Source organism: Cottoperca gobio, chromosome 8, assembly GCF_900634415.1.
Source record: "Cottoperca gobio chromosome 8, fCotGob3.1, whole genome shotgun sequence".
NCBI lineage: Eukaryota > Metazoa > Chordata > Actinopteri > Perciformes > Bovichtidae > Cottoperca > Cottoperca gobio.
Window position 1 is genome coordinate 16,083,670 of NC_041362.1, and position 20,730 is coordinate 16,104,399.

At 41.8% G+C, this 20,730-nt stretch overlaps 3 protein-coding genes across 3 annotated transcripts in view; 1 reads left to right on the forward strand and 2 right to left on the reverse strand.

Moving 5' to 3' along the window:
- The window catches only part of st13 (ST13 Hsp70 interacting protein), a 7,159-nt gene extending 666 nt beyond the window's left edge, over positions 1 to 6,493 (forward strand). Inside the window, exons 2-13 of the mRNA XM_029438525.1 lie at positions 1 to 34; positions 983 to 1,031; positions 1,133 to 1,223; positions 1,883 to 1,956; positions 2,070 to 2,136; positions 2,253 to 2,337; positions 2,530 to 2,640; positions 3,697 to 3,799; positions 4,099 to 4,215; positions 4,735 to 4,774; positions 4,982 to 5,124; positions 6,335 to 6,493. The exon at positions 1 to 34 is cut by the window's left edge and continues 106 nt beyond it. Of these exons, the coding sequence (XP_029294385.1) occupies positions 1 to 34; positions 983 to 1,031; positions 1,133 to 1,223; positions 1,883 to 1,956; positions 2,070 to 2,136; positions 2,253 to 2,337; positions 2,530 to 2,640; positions 3,697 to 3,799; positions 4,099 to 4,215; positions 4,735 to 4,774; positions 4,982 to 5,124; positions 6,335 to 6,469 (1,049 nt within the window). The 3' untranslated portion in view covers positions 6,470 to 6,493. The remainder of the gene's footprint in view (positions 35 to 982; positions 1,032 to 1,132; positions 1,224 to 1,882; positions 1,957 to 2,069; positions 2,137 to 2,252; positions 2,338 to 2,529; positions 2,641 to 3,696; positions 3,800 to 4,098; positions 4,216 to 4,734; positions 4,775 to 4,981; positions 5,125 to 6,334) is intronic.
- A 1,592-nt stretch (positions 6,494 to 8,085) lies between these two features.
- Positions 8,086 to 11,137, reverse strand: rbx1 (ring-box 1, E3 ubiquitin protein ligase). The gene is made up of 5 exons (XM_029437843.1): positions 10,981 to 11,137; positions 9,850 to 9,928; positions 9,591 to 9,661; positions 8,431 to 8,516; positions 8,086 to 8,246 (listed from the first exon to the last, which is right to left on the reverse strand). Exons 1-5 carry the CDS (start codon positions 11,056 to 11,058, stop codon positions 8,234 to 8,236), a joined length of 327 nt encoding a protein of 108 aa, XP_029293703.1. The 5' UTR covers positions 11,059 to 11,137; the 3' UTR covers positions 8,086 to 8,233.
- Positions 11,138 to 11,500: 363 nt separating this feature from the next.
- chadla (chondroadherin-like a) lies at positions 11,501 to 20,192 on the reverse strand. The gene is made up of 11 exons (XM_029438091.1): positions 19,524 to 20,192; positions 18,955 to 19,113; positions 18,514 to 18,708; positions 15,769 to 15,924; positions 15,489 to 15,634; positions 14,673 to 14,911; positions 14,331 to 14,596; positions 13,116 to 13,452; positions 12,655 to 13,007; positions 12,290 to 12,456; positions 11,501 to 12,093 (listed from the first exon to the last, which is right to left on the reverse strand). Exons 2-11 carry the CDS (start codon positions 19,111 to 19,113, stop codon positions 11,787 to 11,789), a joined length of 2,325 nt encoding a protein of 774 aa, XP_029293951.1. The 5' UTR covers positions 19,524 to 20,192; the 3' UTR covers positions 11,501 to 11,786.
- Positions 20,193 to 20,730: the final 538 nt, after the last annotated feature.

The following is a 20,730-nucleotide window of genomic DNA, read 5'->3' on the forward strand; positions in this document are numbered from 1 at the left end:
CAGAGATGAGCTTCTTCCGGACCTGGTTGCATGGGTCAGTTTCAGTTTACCTCGGAGCGTAACTGTTGCTCCAACCTGTACACGCACAGTGTGTGCACATATCCCGCTCGTTATGTAAAAGATTCATAGTATTCTGTCATTATGTCACTAAAGTACTTTTAAAATGAAGTCTGAAACAGACAAGCTAAACACATGCCAGTCCCGCCCACCTACAAGTAAAACTGTGTGTGTGTGTGTGTGTGTGTGTGTGTGTGTGTGTGTGTGAATAATTTCATGCAACCTAAATCATTCATTCATCAATGGAGCGTTTATGTGTCTTTGATGATTTACAGTACGATTTAAAAAAAAAAAAAAAAAGTCACATGTCACAATTATCTTGGTCTAAATCCCGATAATCATCCAAATATGCTTAAAACTCTTAAAATTGCACCTAAACATACAGGAATGACCTCATTAACAAATGGTTTTATTGCACCATTTGTGAATATCTTAAATAAGGTAATCATAAGGTCCCCATCATAAGCCAATCTTAATAAAATAGTTGATTGACAGAACATTAGTTGAGTAATTTTCCAAACCATATATGGGTCTAGTTTCTCCAGTGTTAATATGTTCTGGTGGAAATCTTTAGGGACAATTTGAAGACATCGCCACACATTCTGCGCACTATTTGTTTGAATTTTATAGATCTAACAATGAATCAAGAAAATAATCTGTAGTGTTATTTGATAAAGATAATACTGTAAATACAATGAATATTGGCAATAACCCTTAAACCTGTCATGGTATACGTCTGTTTATATTGTCATATCCACGTATGTAGTTTTGTGATATAAAGTACATTTTCTGGGAAATTTTATTGAGACTGTTTGCATTTAAAACAACCACATTTAAATATCCATTTTGTTCTATCCAGCAAATAAAATACTTAGTCATGGTCCTTGCATTGCTTGCTGAAAACTTCTCTATTTTTATATTGCAGCATGGATGCAACAATCCCTCCCCCACCCAAGACAAAGGGGTCATGCCAGGTGACTCATACATATTGTTATTATGCCATTTATTGTAAACTTCAGATATTTTTGTTTTTTTCCACTCTTGTTGCATCATGTTGTAACTCTCTGACTTTTAGGGTGGCTGTCCTTGTGGTCCTCCCCCTTCAACGGCTCCCCCTCCTGAGTCACAGCCTCCTGTGCGGTCTGAGAACGAGGAGAGTGATCTAGGTACACAACCGTTCTTAAATCATAGATCTGGCCTCGGGGGTGACGGGGGTCTATAGGTGTTTTTACACTTAGGTTGCTGTCACCTTTTTTTTGACAGAGCCAGGCAAGCTGTTTACAATCTCATGCTAGGGGAAGCTAAGTGGCTGCTGGCTCCAGATTCATATTTACCCAACAGATATGAGAGTGCTATAAATCTTCTCATTTAACTCTGGGCAAGAAAGCATACGAGCATATTTCCCAAATTGTCAAAACTATTCCTATAAATATAGGTGCCGGTCTCAAGCTCAAGGCTCTCTTTTCAGAGATGGTACAACCCCTGATAAAGAAAGCTTTGCACACATTCTGTAGGTCCATGCAGGTATTTAATTTAAAAAAGACAATCAGTCTTTTATTTATCCTATAAAAATGTGTGTTGGTGCAGAATGCAAATATGTCCCCATTTTTATACATAGCTTTAGTTACTTTATTATTGGTTGGAAAGAGTTAACATACCTGAATGTGTGTTAACAGTCGGACTGCAGAAATGTACCTACCATATAACCTATACGTCCTTATTAAGGTGATGAGTACAGTAAGTAAGGATTTGGAAGTAACTTATCGTTTGTGTGTCATAACAAGGGCGCGTTGTAAATGTTGGGTTTATGTGTTTGCTTTTTCAGAAATTGAAAATGAGGGAGTGATTGAACCAGACACTGATGAGCCACAGGAGATGGCAGATATTGCAACCACTGAGGTTAATGTTGAGATTTTCTATCTATTAATCATGCATACATTTATTCAAATGTACTTCCTGGCCTGGGAAGAAAAACTAAGCCTTTACCACTTTGTGTCCTTACATTTCCTCAGGTCACAGAGGAGATGATGGACCAGGCAAATGAGAAGAAGGTAGCGGCCATTGATGCTCTAGGAGAAGGTATGTCTATATTCTGTTCAGAAAGTGCACACAGACAGTTTCTGTATGGATTGGATAAATGGAAAGACATTTAGAATTTAATTTGTGATCTCTAATACCCTTTTTTTTTTCTTAAGGCGATCTGCAGAAAGCTCTGGATCTTTTTACTGAAGCCATCAATCTGAACCCCTGCGTAGCCATCATGTACGCCAAGAGGGCAAGGTGAGAGTCTTCAGTGTCTTTTTTTTAAAATTCAAGTTATCCATGGCAGAGCATTAAAAGTATCAGCCGGCAATGCCGCCGTTTGATTCGTCAAAATAATAAATGACATTTAAGAGCTTTTAAGGTGCATCTTTTTGCTTTATGACTACTGCTGTTATGAATGAGTGTAAATAGTTTCCCTCTCTGTCTTAGTGTCTATATCCAGATGCAGAAACCCAACGCAGCCATAAGAGACTGTGACCGAGCCATCAGCATCAACCCAGACTCCGCACAGCCTTACAAGTGGAGGGGAAAAGCTCACAGGTGCATTTCTTTTTTTACAGCTTTACACACGTGTGACAACATTAACCCTCCGTGTAAACACTTGCAAGTATGACACACCTCAACTGTAGGTTACAGCAGCACCAGTGACGTAGAATAAGCCTGTATTAGTGTTCCTCTTAAAGCCTTTAACATTTAGTTTATTTTATGATTATCTTATGTAATATTTATCTTTGTCATTAAAAACAGCAGAGTTGACATTTATCGCCGTATAAACTTCCTACACCAGATGCTTACTGGAGTACCGAGATATAAATATGTGTTAGTCTGCTAGAAAAGGTAGTTTATCTTTCTTAGATCATCAATTCAAAACGTTGGTCGTAGTGTGCACTGTGAGGCACGTCCTCCAACGGCTGTTTCTAGAGCTTTAGTGACCATCGGACGGCCTGCATCGAAATCCTGACTGTCAGAGATGTACGACCAGATTCTCACATCAAACCAGCCAATCAGAGTACGGCATTTAGAAATGAGAGAGAATTCACATCTTAGCTCCATATTTAAAAATGTTCGTATGTATCGCAGTCCCAAGACAAATCGCGACTAGGGCTGCACAACATGAGGATAATAACAATATTACTTTTAGTAAATAAACAGATATTAAAGAGTACTTGGTTCTGCCTTCAGTATACTGCTCAAAGACAACAAATGGCTTGTGTTAAAAAAAAAAAAAAAAAAAAAAAGGAAGTTATATAACTTTTTCTTTTTTATTGAACCGAACACAAAATAATATATATATATATATATATATATATATATATATATATATATATATATATATATATATATATATATATATATATATATATATATATATATATATATATATATATATATATATATATATATATATATATATATATATATATATATATATATATATATAATATATATATTAATATAATATAATACCAATATGTTTGAGGATAGGTGAGGTAATGGAGCATTGGATTGTCAGTATATTCATGCAGTTTCTGCCATCAGGTTATGATGGTACTATATTTTGCTTGCTGCCTCATGTGTGTGTTTTGTGTGTTGCAGGCTGCTCGGCCACTGGGAGGACGCAGCTCGGGATCTGGCCACAGCCTGTAAACTGGACTATGACGAGGACGCCAGCGCGATGCTGAAGGAGGTCCAGCCTAAGGTAGAATGCCAAAAAATAAAAACACTGTTTAGAAATTAAAAACAGCCGTTTTTATTTGTTTGTAGTAATTGTAATGCAGATGTGGTGTTTTTTTTTTTTTTTGTATGTGTGCGTGTGCAAGCCGAGAATGGTGGAGTTGATCCACATTTGTGATGTATTTCAGTGTTGATCACGTGATCCAGTTTGATCAGAGTAGGGTTTCAGAAGCTCCTGATGGCAGACACGGACTCGAAGCCGATGCTCCCAGCTGTGAGTTTGTGCTTCTTCATCCTCCTCATGTTTCCCTTTTTGTTTTCCAGGCTAAGAAAATCATGGAGCACAGACGCAAATACGAGCGTAAGAGAGAAGAGAAGGAGGTCAAGGATAAACAAGAGCGGATAAAGATGGCCAGAGAGGAGCATGCCCGGGCTCAAAGGGTGAGTTGCTTCGGGGATGTCCTGTTTCAGATGAGGGGTGTCGCAATATACATGTTTTAATACTAATATGATGAAGCATCTTGGTAGTTGAATACCACATAACCACAACGTCCCCGGTTCAATCCCAACGGTGGCACCTTTTGTAGCATGTCGTCTCCCCGCCACACGTTTCCAGTCTACTAATAAAATATTAATCTGTTCAATAAAGGCTAAAATACACACGACATTGTGTAAAAATCCAGAACCTCTTTTATAATTTTCCGCTTCTTTCTATTCTCGCTTTGTCTCCCTCCCCATGAATGTAACGTATATAATAATATAATATATTATCGTGAGTTAATTTGTCCTAGATAATTGTGTAGTGAAATCTGATATTGTGACAGCCCTATTTTTAGACTTGCACAAATATAATAAATGGCCCCAATAAGTTGAACTGTTCTCGCTAAGTGGTCAACTGTAACGGTGTACTAATAGACTAAGTCTTTTAAAAACTCATCCCATTCTTTTGTCTTTCAACAGGAGGAGGATGCGCGACAGCCCGGAGGAGGATTCTTCCCAGGTAGGAGAGCGGATACAATCCGGTTCATTGCATGATGGCATGAGATAATACCCTGTGGAAGATAATAATTCATACTCTTATACACACTTTGATTATTTTATGCTGTAATATCCAAAGTCTGGACAATGGCTAGGTTTTAGAGTCATTTGAGGAACCTTGAGAGTTGCAGGTCTGCTGCAGTTAATGAGTCTCGTTGTTTTTCTGCAGGTCCTGCTGGATTCCCAGGCGGAGCCCCCGCTGGCATGCCTGGCATGCCTGGCATGGCCGGCATGCCCGGCATGGCCGGCATGCCCGGCATGCCAGGGCTCGGTGAACTCCTGAAGGATCCTGAGCTGCTCAACGCCATGAAGGTGACTTTACCTGCTCCACATTAATCCTCCACATTTCACCACTTCCACTGCTATGGCCCATCACTTATTGGTTATACAGATCGTTAAGGAATAGGTAACAAAAAGCTCACTAATGCAGAAATAGAAGTGAAATACAGAATGGGTCTTTTTGAGAGTTCAGAAGTAGGCAGGACAACAAATACAAACTCGCCATCCTTACTGACACAGGGGGAGGAGGATGTTTTAATTCCACACATCAGAACATGTTGATTTGAGCCTTTGGCAGTGCCACAGAGCTGGATTTAGATGCGTTATCCTGTTGTTCAAAGAGATTAAACAGCTACAGGGTGAAGGTCCGGTCTACACGGAACAGTTGCCCTATTAGAGGCAAACTCTTTTCCGTCACAATACGACTAACTGGGACGTCGCTCCTGTGCATGTCCTTGAAGTCAGAAAAGTGTAGACTTTACACAGTTGTGCCCTAACCCACAGTCACACTTATGATCAGCGTTACTGCTAGTTCAAGGACAAACGTGGACCTATAGGTTTTATTAGTGCTCCACGATCTGTGATCGCATTTTATCAGAAATGTTCATATCTGAAATACTGTATTCCTCTATAACATTACACTTTCATGACTGAATAAGCGGCCATTAAAGTTAAATGGGAGCTCCACTGAGTTCATATATGGAAGTCTGTACTAATCTCTAGGAGTGCTGCTCCATGTGGTAATAAGGGCCCGGACACGTGCTGTGGTTTTTTTCATGCGACGAGGAACTACCAGCAGCCGGCAGATATCTTTCCTTTCTTTCGTAAATATCAGTCTGGTAAATATGGAGAAGTTGATTTTAGTGGAGGGCTACCCTTTAAAAAGTAACTTCTGGAAGAAGATCTGCTTTGAAGGGCATTTTTCAGGGTTTTGTGATATCAGTTCTGAGGCGACGAGTTGAAACACAATGGTGTTGCGCAGTGTGTGTCGCACAGCGCAAATTTGAATCTTTGCTTAGACTTTGTCTACAGGAAAATAATTGCTTTGCGTATGGGATGAACAAAGCAAAACGTGATATGGAGCTGTGGAGAGATGCATAGTCGTAGACAACGGTTAACCTTCACCCACACTTCTAGAATTAGACCTGGGAAAATTTACTTTTCATGTCAGTCTTTTTAAAACTGCTTTTGAAATACACTACATGCATAAAGATGACTGTTTGTACTCCTTATTAAACTCCAGGACCCTGAGGTGATGACTGCCTTCCAGGATGTGGCACAGAACCCGGCCAACATCTCCAAGTACCAGAACAACCCCAAAATCATGGCCCTCGTCACCAAGCTGAGCTCCAAATTCGGAGCTTCACCACAGCCATAGACAGGGGGGGGGGGGGGGAAAGGACCAAAGATGAGTGGGGAGGGGAGGGAGAAGAGTGGACACGTGGTGAAACAATCTGGAAAGCCACAATGCTGTTCAACTATTAGTCCACTGTGTGCAGATCAAACAGGGGAGAGGGTGGCGCAGTAATCATGTCATGTAGAGAAAGTGGGGCAACTTTTTAAATGTTCTTAATCCGCCTGTTAACACTTAGCAACGACCTAACAGTCAGATCTGACAACTTCTCCTGTCTCGTCTCAGCTTGGACTTTACTTAACCACGGGTTGATGTTTCTTAACCTGTATCTGGAAAAGCTAAACTGGGAGCGCCTAATTGTTTTTACAGCCCTTTAACGTCTGGTGGTAATGGTTTAGCTACTGGTTTTTCCTTTCTCCGAACAGAGCCGAACTCTCTCAACTGTTGGGACTTTTTGTTATCAGATCTATTATGAATGCAAAAAGAATAAAAATAAAAATCACTGATCTTGATGTCTCACCCTGTTGGAAAAATGATTCACAATATTAAAACCTCTGTTGCTGCAAAACAGGTTTGACATTTTCTTCCAGTCCAGTTGTTTCCTTTACATCATGTTCAAACCAGAGTTCACAGAATGACAACATGCCCACACTTAACATAAACATCCAGAAGGCTCAACCCTGTGGTCCTGACATGAGTTTAGGTTTTTACTGTCGACCATTCAGGGCAGCACCTTGTATGTGGATTTATTGTTAAATCTATTGTAAATGGTATTTAGAGCAAATCAATGTATCGCTTTACTATCTCTCATAGCCTTACTTGGATAAACGGTTTCATTCTGATACAACTGGTTTAACTAAAGATAATGGCAAGTTGACAGTTTTGGGGCAGTGTAAAGTGGGACTGTAGGCAAAATGGCTAAATTGTAAATATTTCCACCGACAAACTCATTGTTGCACCTAACGAGAGTAGAAGAGTCCGTTCAGGTACTCAAGCTGATTTAAGTTGCAAACAATTTGCATGTAATTGTTACGTAAAACTGGCAAACATTCTCTATTGTGATTAGCTTTTTTCTTATGTAATTTGGAGGTATGATAAAACAAGCCATAAATGCATCACCATGGGAAGTTATGGGTATCTTTAGCATGTTGACGTTATAGACTAATCTGTTTCTAATTTAATCAGTAATAGGTTAACTAACTTTCATTAGATTAATCTGCCAATTTTCCCCCTCAATGTCAAAATCGACTCATTTCATACAGGCCGAGGTACATCAAATTACTCCCTTTGTCCGACCAACAGAAGGTGAATATGCGGGTCGTCCAGGTGCTGCAGTGTAAACCAGAGGAAGAAGAGTGGGTCACCAGGCCACTTAATCCGCACAGGGCCTGTCTTCAGCCAGAGGATTACTGCTCTATCACACATGGAGCCCTGCGTCGCTGCATCAAAGCTGATCTGACCCAGCAAATTCCCTCACCGAGGTCAGCTTTAACTATTAACCAAGTCGTGAATTATTCTTTGCACACAACCACAGTGAATGAAAAACCATGTTGTTTTCAGCAGCTGGCATTCCTGCTTCACATACAAGGACACTGAAGCATCAGAAACCTGTACTAGTCGCAGCAGGAAAACGAGATGTGCTTTGTGGTAACATTAATGTTTATTTGTGTACTTACAACATACCAAAACAAAGACATGGGCGTAAAATAAGGTTTACAGGCGTGGGGGGGGACAGAGAAGCAGTAAGGGTGATGCTTGTAGCCAAGAAAAAGATCAGCAATAATACAGCTAGTGTCCGTATCTGTAGAAACATGAGAGAGAGGAAGAACGGTCAATACAGATGTTCACTTCAAGAAATACTCACAACTTTTCACTGTCTAAGGAAACAAATGAGCGGTTACAATAATGCACAGACATCTTCCCATCTTCACATCTGTGCTACACTTTCAGGAGTTTTTCTTGCATCTACAAGTACTGATACTCACTTCTGAAACTCCCACTCCCTGTTGTCCAGAGGACACACCTGTCTGGTTTTCAGCCAGCGGGAAATACAGTGGAAATGGAAGGCATGCTGGGGAAGAGAATATGTACAGTTTAGAAGAAACAAGTTAGAGCAGCAGTTCAATGTAACTTAACATTCTTTAATAACTTATGTTCCCTGTAAATAACGACAATAAGATTAAATGATGCGTTGGCAATTCTCTTTACTAATACTAAAAAAGGTTTGTTTGAATCAGTAATGTTTGTAAATACAGAAGAGACAAAGGCTTATATTCAGTGTGACATTGTCGTTTGAACAGCAAAATGTATTAAATATACTTTGATTATAAATACAGACTGTATATACTAATAATTAATAATTAAAATTAGTTTAAATTGATGAACTATGAATAAATTATTAAAGTGAAGTTTACTACTAAACTCTCTTTGTTGAAAATCAGCCAATATTTGTGAAAAGAACCTCACAAAGTGGACAGGACTTAAGGTCTAACTGCATTCACTTGTACTGAAATACATAATTGTAGTTTAAATATTGAGAGCAATTCTCTTTACTGCATCATATGACCAGCACTCTGATCATGGTTTTGATTCTCTACTCAGGTTGCCTTTATTTTATTTTTTAAAAAGAACCCTTATTTTAATCTAAAATAACAAATACATAAATATGAACTTGTGAGAATTAACTGGATTATGTTGGACAGTCAGATCATTTTGGTTTTATTTGCAAAGGATTTGAAATAACACCTATAACATTTCTGACATTAATTTTGTTTGTGATATTTACAAGATTAAAAGTTACATTTTAAAAACATGCTTTTCCAGAAACAAGGGATACAACGGGACCTTGGGAAAAGCAGTAATTGAGGACTATTTTATTTCTACATTACATTATAGGTCATTTAGCAGACGCTCTTATCCAGAGCGACTTACATTGAACTAAGTACAGGGACAGTCTCCCTGGAGCAACTCAGGAGTACAATGGTGGGAGCCTGGTATTGAACTGCCGACCTTCTAGTGTTTTGTTTGGAAGGCGTACCACTAGACCATCACCACCCTATTCTATTTGAGGGGAAAATTAATTGACGACACAGCTGTAATGGACCTGATCAGTGACATATGTTTGCATTACAGTATGGAAACTCACATTGCAGACACCCCAGGCTACAGTGCACTCCTCAGAGGTTGCAGAAGCTTGGTTGGCCTGGCACTCTATACCTGATGAGGGAGAAATGTGTCAACAATGCAATTTCACAAAAAACAGGCCGACATGTCTGATGAATGTTATTTAGAGTTCAACAACTTGTTCACTTTAAAAGCTGCTGCCTCCGACCAAGTAATGTCACATTCACAGCTTGTACAGTTTCAAAAGGAGAAAGTCCAAAGCTGTGTGAAAGAGAACTTACAGAGATCCATGATGTGGTTTCGACAGATGGCACAGTTATCCACCACAATGTCCCAGGCCCACAGCGCCACGGCATTCCACTGGTGGGAACACAAACACACAAACACACAAACATCACAAACATTATCTGACCCACACATTCACGGTCTCACAGATAGTGATTTAGTGATAGCTTTACACTACAGCTTAAATGTCAAAACCAAAGTTTTGAAGGGGGGACTGTTAAAAGATGAGACACAGAACAGAGTTTGGCTTTGTATTGGCTTATTTTGTGTTTATTTTTTTTGTTTTATGTTCAGCTAGATGCCATTTCATTTATAAATATAAAAAGGCAAAGCATCAGAATCAGAAATCCTTTATTAGTCCCACAACAGGGACATTTACAAGAATCATCTCTGTTTCTTTCTCACCTCAAACATAAACTCAAGACTTTGAATATGAGATATGAGTTGCAACATAGCGTCTGACAAAATGTTTACACTGCTGTCACTGTAACAGGACTCTTAACGGATAACGTCATGTCGTTACACTGAAGTGCTTTAGCTCATCTTAATGAGCTAATTGCTAGGCATTGAAAGCGGCTTCTCAAAACGTGTAACGTTAATCAGTTGCTACCGTTCGCGGTTAATCTGTTAGAAAGTAACCACAAGTTCCATCATACATAGTTTTAGGTGGACCATATAGTCCGATATTACATTTGAAGTACATCATACACGTCTTATAACTTCAGGTTTTGAGTTTTAGAGGGCGCTATCATTCACCGGAAAAGCGGCTTAGCTAAGCTAACTTAGCTCACAGGGTAAGGAGCTTTGTTTTTTTTGTTTTTTGTACCGTTACGTAGGTTATGGTTTATGTTAACGTTTGGAAGGCTTTTCTGTGACAGTGATAAGTGTTGGGGATCTCTACCACACCACTATAGATTGATATACATATTTTGCAATTCTACAAGAGAAGTGCAAATTCATGCCCTGTTTGAGGCAGGCTAACAGCTAAAGCGCTAACTGGCTACTGTCCTAACGGTAACATTAGGTTAGTACATAAGTAGTAAGCTTAGTTAGCGGTCATTTGTGATTGCTGACCGGTTATACAATTTATTTACACCACGACACCGAGTTATTTTATGCCACCATACCTTCTTAACTTCAAATCGCTTCTTGCTAGCTCCACTGTTCGTGCCGCTCGGCGTATCTACATCCATAGCTGCTGCCATCTTGAAAGGAGAAGTTTGGCGTGACAAGTATAGGTTACCCGGAAGAAACACAGCAATTTCCGTCGGTGTGTCAGTGTGTTAATCTGGGATTGTAGTCATATTGTGGCCATTCTAGAGAGGAGCTGATAAATGCTATGTTGCTCAAAAGAGATGAATACTTTATCGCTTCAATTAACACAAAGTGAGGAGCGCATCTAAAAAAAAGCAGATAAATTCAGGTTCCACCGAGATTTGAACTCGGATCGCTGGTTTCAAAGTCCACCGTTTAAACCATTACACCATTACACAATATGCCACAGCGCACAAAACCTTAACATTTTATTCCATAGTTAAATAGTTAAACCTTTTCAAAACATTTTTATCCAGTCATTCACAGTGACGTTTATTTTAGAAATGGCCATCTCTACATATCTATGTACTCTACAAATTGAAGTATGCATGAATACGTTGGTAATTTAGATTTATTAAAGCATGTAGGACACACGTCACATTTTATCTGAAGGGTAGTACAGGCAGAACACAATTCACACATACATCTTCAGGTGTCATATATCAATATACAGTGTATGATTGTGGCTGTCAAACAGATCCCACCTATGTATATCTCCTGTAGGATTAGAAAGACAATAGGCTGGGTATTTAAGTTCCTTCTTTCTTTTCTTTCCCCTTTTTTGTTTTTTGCTTTGTTTTGTTAATTATGCTCAAATAGTAAATAGTGCATGTGAATTTTACAGTGTCTTCTTGTTCTTTGTCACTTTCGGTTTCACAGGTTTCCTCTGAGGCTTATTCTTGGTTGGTTTGAGTAGTTTAGTTTTGGACTTTGCAGGCCTAGCTTTGACTCCAGGGGTCTTCGAGAGGCTGGCTTTGGGTGTCTTCACTTTTGGCGGTCTGGGGGCCGTAACAACCTTCCCATCTGAAGGAAAGCCACTTTGTGGGCAGGACGCAAACACATTGACGTCCCTGACCTTCTGACCTCTGACCTCAGGAGGGTGACCACAGGTGGCGATCACCTCCAAACTTACATTCTCCATCCACCTGAGAGACGGAAAGAGACAGAGACAAATAATTATTGTCAATAATGTCCTTTTTTATATCAGTTAATGTTGTTTGATTACTATGATTACTTTATTACTATGCTTGTTGTTTATTACTTGTTTTCTTCCCTCCTCTGGCTAAGCTAAGCAGTACCTCCCCTCTTCTCCTTCCCTAATTCCAGTAACTGTACACTGACCTGCGTAGCGGCATCAGAGGACAGTCACACAGCAGAGGGTTGTCCTGCAGGTCGACCACCTCCAGGCCGGTGAGTGGGCTCAGGTCAGGAAGCTCCTCCAGCTGGTTTCCTCTCACAGTCAGAGCCCTCAGCCCTGGGCCAAGCCCTGCCAGAGCGTCCCTGGACATCTGCACGGTAGTACAAACAACAAAAGCTGATCAGCAATAAGTCCTGCTTCTTGAGCTGTTAGCATGGATAAGGCCTCAGTGTAGTGAATACTGTTAATCCAATACTTAATTTCACATATCATGGGAAGTTTATGATGCATATGATAGTTAAGATATGGGAAATGCTGTGCTGTTGGCTTTAAAAAGGTTCTCTCGTACCTTCTCCATGCCCATCTGATCCATGTAAAGCCTCTTCAGACTTTGGGATACAGGCCGGAAAGCGTTTGGTCCCACCCAGCGAATTGAATTCCGAGACAGGTTGAGCTCCTCCACATTAGGGGCCTCGGACAGAGCGTGGGTAGGCATCTCCGTCAGCTGATTTGAATCCAGGTAAAGTGTACCGAGGAAAGCAGAGTCCAGAGCACCCTTGGCAACAGAAGTTATGGTGTTGTTGGTCAAGTAAAGTTCCCTGAGTTTCGGGGTTACTGAGGACAGCAAACCAGCGGGCCCTAGTTTGGAGATGGCGTTTCGCTCGAGGTGTAAAACAAACAGACTTGGTAAGAGTGCTAGAGCTACAGGAGAGACACAAAGAAACAGAAACTATTGTCTTTTTAAGTTTCCTGTAGTTTTTATATAAATATGTACCATTTCAATTCAGCCAGACTTGACCAAGCACTCACCTGATCCGGGGAACTGTAGCAGTCTGTTACCTTCCAGGTGAAGGTAGGTGAGCTCGGGGGCTCCAGCAAACACTCCGGGGTCCAAAGATTTGAGGTCGTTGTCAGAAAGATACAAATAAAACAGCTTTTTCATTCCCCGAAAGGCACCGCCTTCGATTTCGTGAATTTTGCATAACTCTAGGTGAAGAGAAACAACTTGGCTGGTGCCTGGGAAGCTGTTAACGGAAAGGTAGTGGAAGTGGTTGCTGCGGAGGTCAAGCAGCTGCGTCTTGGTGGGGAAGCCTCGTGGGACTTTGGTGTGACCCCGACCCTCACAGGTGGCGTGCTGAGCTTCAATCTAGGGGGGTTTAAAATAAGAATATTATGAACAAGATATCTTATTGGGATTTAAAAACAGCGGTGCAGAAAGTATTTACTCAAAAATTAGGTGGTACAAAGTTGCGTAAAGCAGCTGAAAACAGCTGCCTGCTGCGGCAGAAAATTACATTACGAGGTAAGTGAACCAAATCATCTGAGCTGGGGGCTGGAAACCAAAACAAGTCTGAAAGAACTGCAGAGCTGGGTGATAATTATCCAAGGTTTCATCATTACGAGCGACTTTATTCACATACAGTACAAGTTATTAACATCGTTAATATAAAAATATTAATAGAAATAGTTAATTTAAGTAAAAGTAGCATTGTAAAAATACTCTTTCTGCTTTCCAAATATTACTGTACAAAAAGTGTTATCAGCAAACATATCCAATAGATGATGTACCCACATTTAAGTTTGCATTATACAGAATGGCTCCCACAAAGGTTTAGGCATATAGGCATCATTTAAATGTTATAGTTGGTCAAGGTGTATATAATTTTATCAGCTAATGTTAAGTAATGTAATCAATTACAATGCATCATGCATAAGCAGGTGATATGTAATTTTATGTAAAATCCTAATCTGAAAAGTAACTACAATTTACTTAGTTAAAGAACAATATTTATTATAATATATTACAATATACAATATTCTTAGTTTTTATGCCTATTCTCAAAACACGTTCGCTTTGATCCTTTTTTCTCCATACCTTTGGTATCATATAATGTTGGCAGTCCAGTCATTCTTGTAATCAAAAAATCGGACTTTTAGCACACACTGTACGTACAGAGCCAGCTTTGTTTCTGATCATTTTTCTAGAAAGCAGCTAATGTTTGAGTTGGATTGTAAAACACTCACATCGCAGTCACAGTTTACTGGACACTTGACTTTTTGTTTGGGCTTGGCTGTGGATGGGGTAGTTTCTGTGCTCTCATCGTCTTTCTCGAACTCGTCCTTCAGTGCTTCTCCCCTGCTGCGGCAGCGCAGATCCAGAGGAACCACGGCCTGTAGCGGCTCATCTGAGAGGTGGGGGGGGCCAGTGCAGGCTCCCAGCAGCTTCACACGACCGACCCTCGCCCACTCCCTCAGGGGCCGCATGTAGCAGTTACAGTACACCGGGTTGCCTTTAAGAAGAATGAGTAATGATCAGGATGTATTAAAGATAACACATGGTATGTTATTGTCCTCAATGAATTGTACCTATCAGGTTGAGGCTGGTCAGCTCCTTGGGGCCTGAGAGGGGCTCCAGGTAACGAAGCTGATTGTGGCTGAGGTCCAAGTGGGAGAGGAGGGGGGCGCGGGACAAAGCCTGCTCTGACAGGTCCTGAAGGGACATGTGGTCGAGGTAGAGGTGTGTAAGCTTCGCCATGGAGACGGATTCTTCACCAAGGTAGGTCATGGGGTTGTGGCTCATGTTAAGGCGCGTGATCTCAGGCAGTCTTTACAAGGAGAGGAGAGTAAAGTAAAAAGTTGAATGGCACATACAAGCTTTACTGCTGTTACTTTCATTATGGACTAGTTCTTCCTTCTTTTGCCTCTCAAGAGTTTTCAAGTTCATACCTACCTCTTTTACTGTAAGCACTGTACTGTACAGGCGTACAATAAAACAAATCTTAGATTGTGTGTTTTCATAGACATCATCAAGGTTGCATTACTACTGCAGGGCCACGAAGGCTGCAGGTACAGTAATTTAATTATTACCTAAATCACATTATAAACTGAATTGTTTGTTCCAAATTGCATTGCAATCCATCCAATAGTTGTCAAGGCATGTCACTGAAATCCAAAAATGTCAACTGGAGGCACTGGAAGAAAAGTCTAAGGGAATCAATAATCCTCACAGGACCATGAATGTCTGTAATTCTGTAAAGTATTTTTGGCAAAAATACCTTCACTGATAATTCAGGTTATTTTTGCCACTAATTCCTTGCTCATAAACTGTTGCATTTGCTGCTACAGTGACAGTGCTGATAAGCACTGTTTTCCATTAGAATATTAAAATAATGATGGTCCCACCTGGTCATGGTCTGAGTGGGGAAGAACTGCAGCTCGTTGTGGTCCAGGCTGAGGCGGCTGAGGGTGAACAGTCCAGTGAAGGCCTCAGGAGCCAAGTTGTTCAGGGAGTTATAGCTAAGACGAAGCCACTTGATGTTGTGCAGGCCCTAAGAAGTCAGATTGTTGTGTGTTTATATTGTCAAACATGACTCAGTGTGGAGGATGTGTACACAGTATGTGTTAAGCAGCATTTGAATCGGTTTGTAATGATAAAAGTTGATAATCCCATAAATCTGAGTACCTGGAAGGCCATGTTGGGGATGTAAACCAGCTGGTTGTGGGTGAGGGCCAACATGTTGAGGAAACCGAGCTGTGTGAAGGCTCCAGGCTGGATCTCCTCCACACGGTTATGGTCCAGGTGCAGCTCCTTCAAGGAGGAGAGGCCGTCAAAGGACTCCTGCAACAGTCGGGTCAGAGGTAGAAGGTAGAAAGGGAAAATTGGATGACCTCATATCTCCAAAAGAAAATTAGTATTGTTTTTTGACCAACTGTGCAAAACATTCAATCGGTCACTTCAGTGTTACAGTTCTACGGAAGAGTATTATGGACAAAAGTAAGGGAAAAAAATAAGAAGAGGAAGATTTTTTTGTTTGTTTTTTTGCATTTCAAGAACAAAATCGGAATGTAGAGAATAAAGTTGAACCTTCAGTAGTAGTTTGATTTATTTTCAAAAGTTTGACTTTTATCTTGAAATGTCAAGTTTATTTGAGAAATTTTCCATCCATCGCCTACCGCTTATCGGGGATCGGGTCGCGGGGGCAGCAGTTCCAGTAAGGAACCCCAAACTTCCCTTCTCCGGGCCACATCCGCCAGCCCTGACTGGGGGATCCCGAGGTGTTCCCAGGCCAGTGAGGAGATATAATCTCTCCACCGAGACCTGGGTCTTCCCCGGGGTCTCCTACCAGCTGGACATGCCTGGAACACCTGCCTAGGGAGGCACCCAGGTGGCATCCTTACTAGATGCCCGAACCACCTCAACTGGCTCCTTTCAACGCAAAGGAGCAGTGGCTCTACTCCGAATCTCTCCCGGATCTTTCGGTCATGACCCAGCCTTCATGACCATAGGTAAGGGTAGGAACGAAGATCGACTAGTAGATCGAGAGCTTTGCCTTCTGGCTCTGCAAAGAGCAGCGATGAGATCCTCAGGCCACCGAACTGCAACCCCTCTCCTCCACGACTACGCCTCGATATCCTGTCCTTGAAAATCACAAACAGGATTGGTGATAAAGCGCAGCCCTGGCGAGAACGAGTCCGACTTACTGCCGAGTATCCGGATACAACTCTCGCTTTGGGCGTACAGGGATTGGATGGCCCTCAGAAGTGACCCCCTCACCCCATACTCCCACAGCACATCCCACAGTATCACCCGGGGGACCCGGTCATACGCCTTCTCCAGATCCTCCCAGGCCCCCTTCAGGATCCTTGCGAGAGTGAAGAGTTGGTCTGTTGTTCCACGACCAGGACGGAATCTGCATTGTTCCTCTTCAATCAGAGGTTCGACTACCTGGCCGAAACCCTCCTTTACAGCACCTTGGAGTAGACTTTACCAGGGAGGCTGAGAAGTGTGATACCCCTGTAGCTGGCACACACTCTCTGGTCCCCCTTTTTGAATAAGGGAACCACCACCCCGGTCTGCCACCCCCTAAGCACTGTCCCAGACTTCAACGCAATGTTGACGAGGCGTGTCAACCAAGATAGCCCCTCAACACCCAAAGCCTTCAGCATTCTTGAACGGATCTCTTCAACCCCTGCTGGCTTTGCCACTGTGGAGTTGTTTGACTACCTCAGTGACCTCCAACAGGGAAATTAATGACGGTCCCCCATCAGCTTGCCTCTACCATAGAGGGCGTGTTAGTCGGATTCAGGAGTTCCTCAAAGTGCTCCTTCCACCGCCCGATAACCTTCTCAGTCGAAGTCAGCAGGGTCCCACCCTTGCTGTACACAGCTTGGATGGTTCCCCGCTTCCTCCTCCCGAGGTGCCGGACGGTTTTCCAGAAGCACCTTGGTGACGACCGAAAATCCTTCCCCATAGCTTTTCCGAACTTCTCCCACACCCTGCTTTGCCTCTGGACGGCTTTCCTGACCACCGGGGTCCACCACGATGTTCGAGGATGACCGCCCCTTGAGGCACCTAAGACCTTGAGACCAAAGCTCCGTCACTGCAGCTTCAGCAATAGAGGTTTTGAACATTGCCCACTCAGGTTAAATGCCCCACCTCCTCAGGGATGTCTGAAAAGCTCCGCCGTCAGAGTTTTCCCCCTCATAACCCAAAGGCGTAAGGAGGCGACGCTCTTGTCCACCGGGGTAAACTCCAACGCAGCGGCGCTCAGCCGGGGACTTGTGAGTATCCCCACACCCGTCCGACGCCTCACACCTTGGGCAACTCCGGAGAAGAATAGAGTCCAACCCCTATCCAGGAGTACGGTTCCAGAGCCAAGACGAAGCCCTACCAGATCCAACTGGTAGCGCTCCACCTCCCGCACTAGTTCCGGCTCCTTACCCCACAGAGAGGTGACGTTCCACGTCCCCAGAGCCAGCCTCTGCTGCCCAGGTCTGGTCTGTCGAGGTCCCTGACCATCACTGCCACCCGTGTGACAGCGCACCCGACCCCAGCGGTTTTTCTCATGAGTGGTGGGCCCACAGGATGGATGCATGGGAGGACATTTTTACTTTATTCTCAAAATACAAAAAACAAAACAAAAAACACAAATCCCCTTTCTCTGCTTTATTCTTTGTTATGCATGGCACTATTACTGAAAGTTCAACTTTATTGAACGTTTATTTTCAATATTTCGACTATATTTTCAAAATGCAAAAAAACCCAACTTCCTCCTCTGATTTACTTTGACTTGTGCCTGGCACTATTACTGAAAGTTGGACTTTATTCTCAAGATGCAAAACCAAAAACAACCAAAAAATCCCATCCCATTCCCGTTTCCCGCCTGGCCCTAATAATCTTCCGTACAGTTCTGCCCTCTCCTCTTACCTGATAAAGGATGTCAATTTTGTTGTAGGCCAGGTTAAGGGAGACCAGGCGGCCCAGGGTCCGGAAAGCGCCCTCCTTCACCTTGATAATGTTGCAGCGCTGCAGGTTGAGGTGGGTGAGGTAGGGCGTGAGGATGAACGCCCTCCTGGACAGCACCTGCAGGTTGTTGTTCCTCAAGTCCAGTTTCAGTGTAATCTGTGAGAGAAATAAAACAGAACAGAGGCTGTATCTGAGACACCTATATCCTGCTTGCTGCTATAGCTGTACAACAGTATCAATAGCAAGAGTACATTTACCTAATTCATCCTGAATGAATAAAGATTCCAATGAAAGAATAATCTAAAAACAAATCAAATAGTCCACAGCTTTCACTCAATGCTCCTTCCTCAAACACTTGTGATGTGAAAGGGAGGCACTGCACTTTACATTTGAAATGCTCACCTCATCTATAGTCGGTGGAATCTCCGTTAAGTTCTTGCCAACGCAGGTGACCGTGAGCTTGCTGCTGTCACAGCTGCACACTCTGGGACATTTTCCTGCTTCAACGGGTGAACTCAGCGCCAAAACCAACAGGAAGGCCACAGCAGAGAAGAAAAGCATCTTAAAAACATGTTAGAAATATTATTAACGTCAAAGCTGCTGTAAAAACTCTAGACCATTCAGTGTACGTGTAAGCAGGCACAGAGAACTCTAAACATCCTTTTAGACAATATAATGAATGCTAAACTGATCAACTTAAGACAACTTACTACTTTATTGGCTTTTTATATCTGAACATTACTTTAGTCCTGTTTTCTTATGTCTAAAACATTCTAAATAAATAAAAACATATTATTGTGTTTACTTTTCAAGATCTCATATTTATACTAGAACCACCACACGTCAGCTCATCATGTGAAAAATTGTTGTAAGAAAAGTCAAAGTGGACCCTTAAAAAATCAACTCAGTGAGTTTGTTTTTTAGGATAAACTAAACAAAACAAACACTGCAGAAAAACAAAACTGTCTTACCTTCAATCAGAACGTGGCCCTGTCGCAGCCTGCCTGGTAACATGAACTAAAGGAGGTTTAAATGTGAATCTGCCAGTTTAGGCTTCGGTTATGTGCCGCTGACTTTTAGTGTGTCTAGCGTTTACTGCCGAGCAGGCTAACAAACAAGGCATTGGTAAATTCTTTTACGATGACCTCTGATCCCTGAGCTCCCTCACTGCAAATTAACACCATGGCTTTACATTTCCTGTCCAGTTAAGAGGCTGAAACACAGGGAGAAACTGTATTTTTTGATCGGATTGAGCAAATTTGTTGATATATATGAGAGAAACCGACTATTCCTTTTACTTCTTTGACCCCCTGTGCCACAAAACAAAAAAATATGTAGAAAGATCAGTTTCTTCTATGGGCCCACTGTTAATAAGAAGGGATTAAATAGATCTATTTTTGTTGCAATAAAAACTCATGAGCTGCTGTTGTGTTGCTCAGTTTTCATGTACTTGTATGTTCTTGTGACATAGCCTAGTCACTAGAAATTTATATAAATAAATATATATTTTTTTTAAGTACAAGGAGTTTTTAGCTGGACATGAAACAGTCTCAATGTAATACTGATGCCTCTATACGACCTTCATAAGCAAACAAGACCATCAGCTAGAAGATTGGCTATTTATATAAATAGTAATTCTTAATGCCCGTCACCGGGTTAGATTCCCCGGACAAATCAGACAAAATGATTTACAGCACACGTGCTGGATGAGCCTATGATTTACTTCTCACGGGCTACGTTTTGCAGCGCATAGTATGTTAGCCAGTTACAAGGAAGGCGGAAGTTTTTCTTAAGATGTTGTGGATATGGCTGATACTGGGCAGGGTAAAGAAAGAAAAAAAAAAAAAAAGAGAGAGCTAAAAATGGACCCTGGGAGTTGATCTGTCAAGTTTTACAGCCATATATGAATTTACATTGGTGGCTAAAACAGCTAGCTAACACACGGTCTAACATTAGTTGAATATAGCTAATGTTAGCTGCAACTGTCAAGAAAAGCACCGCAGAGCTTTCTGTGATTATGAGTGATGACCAACATAACCCAGACAATGGACAGTAGTTTGTGTAAAGTTGAGTCACGTAAACGTATTTATGACCAAAGTGCTGCGTTCTTTATATCGCTTCCAAAACAAATGCCCACGCCAGCTAGATCAAGATCTTTACGACACAAGGTGGAGACAC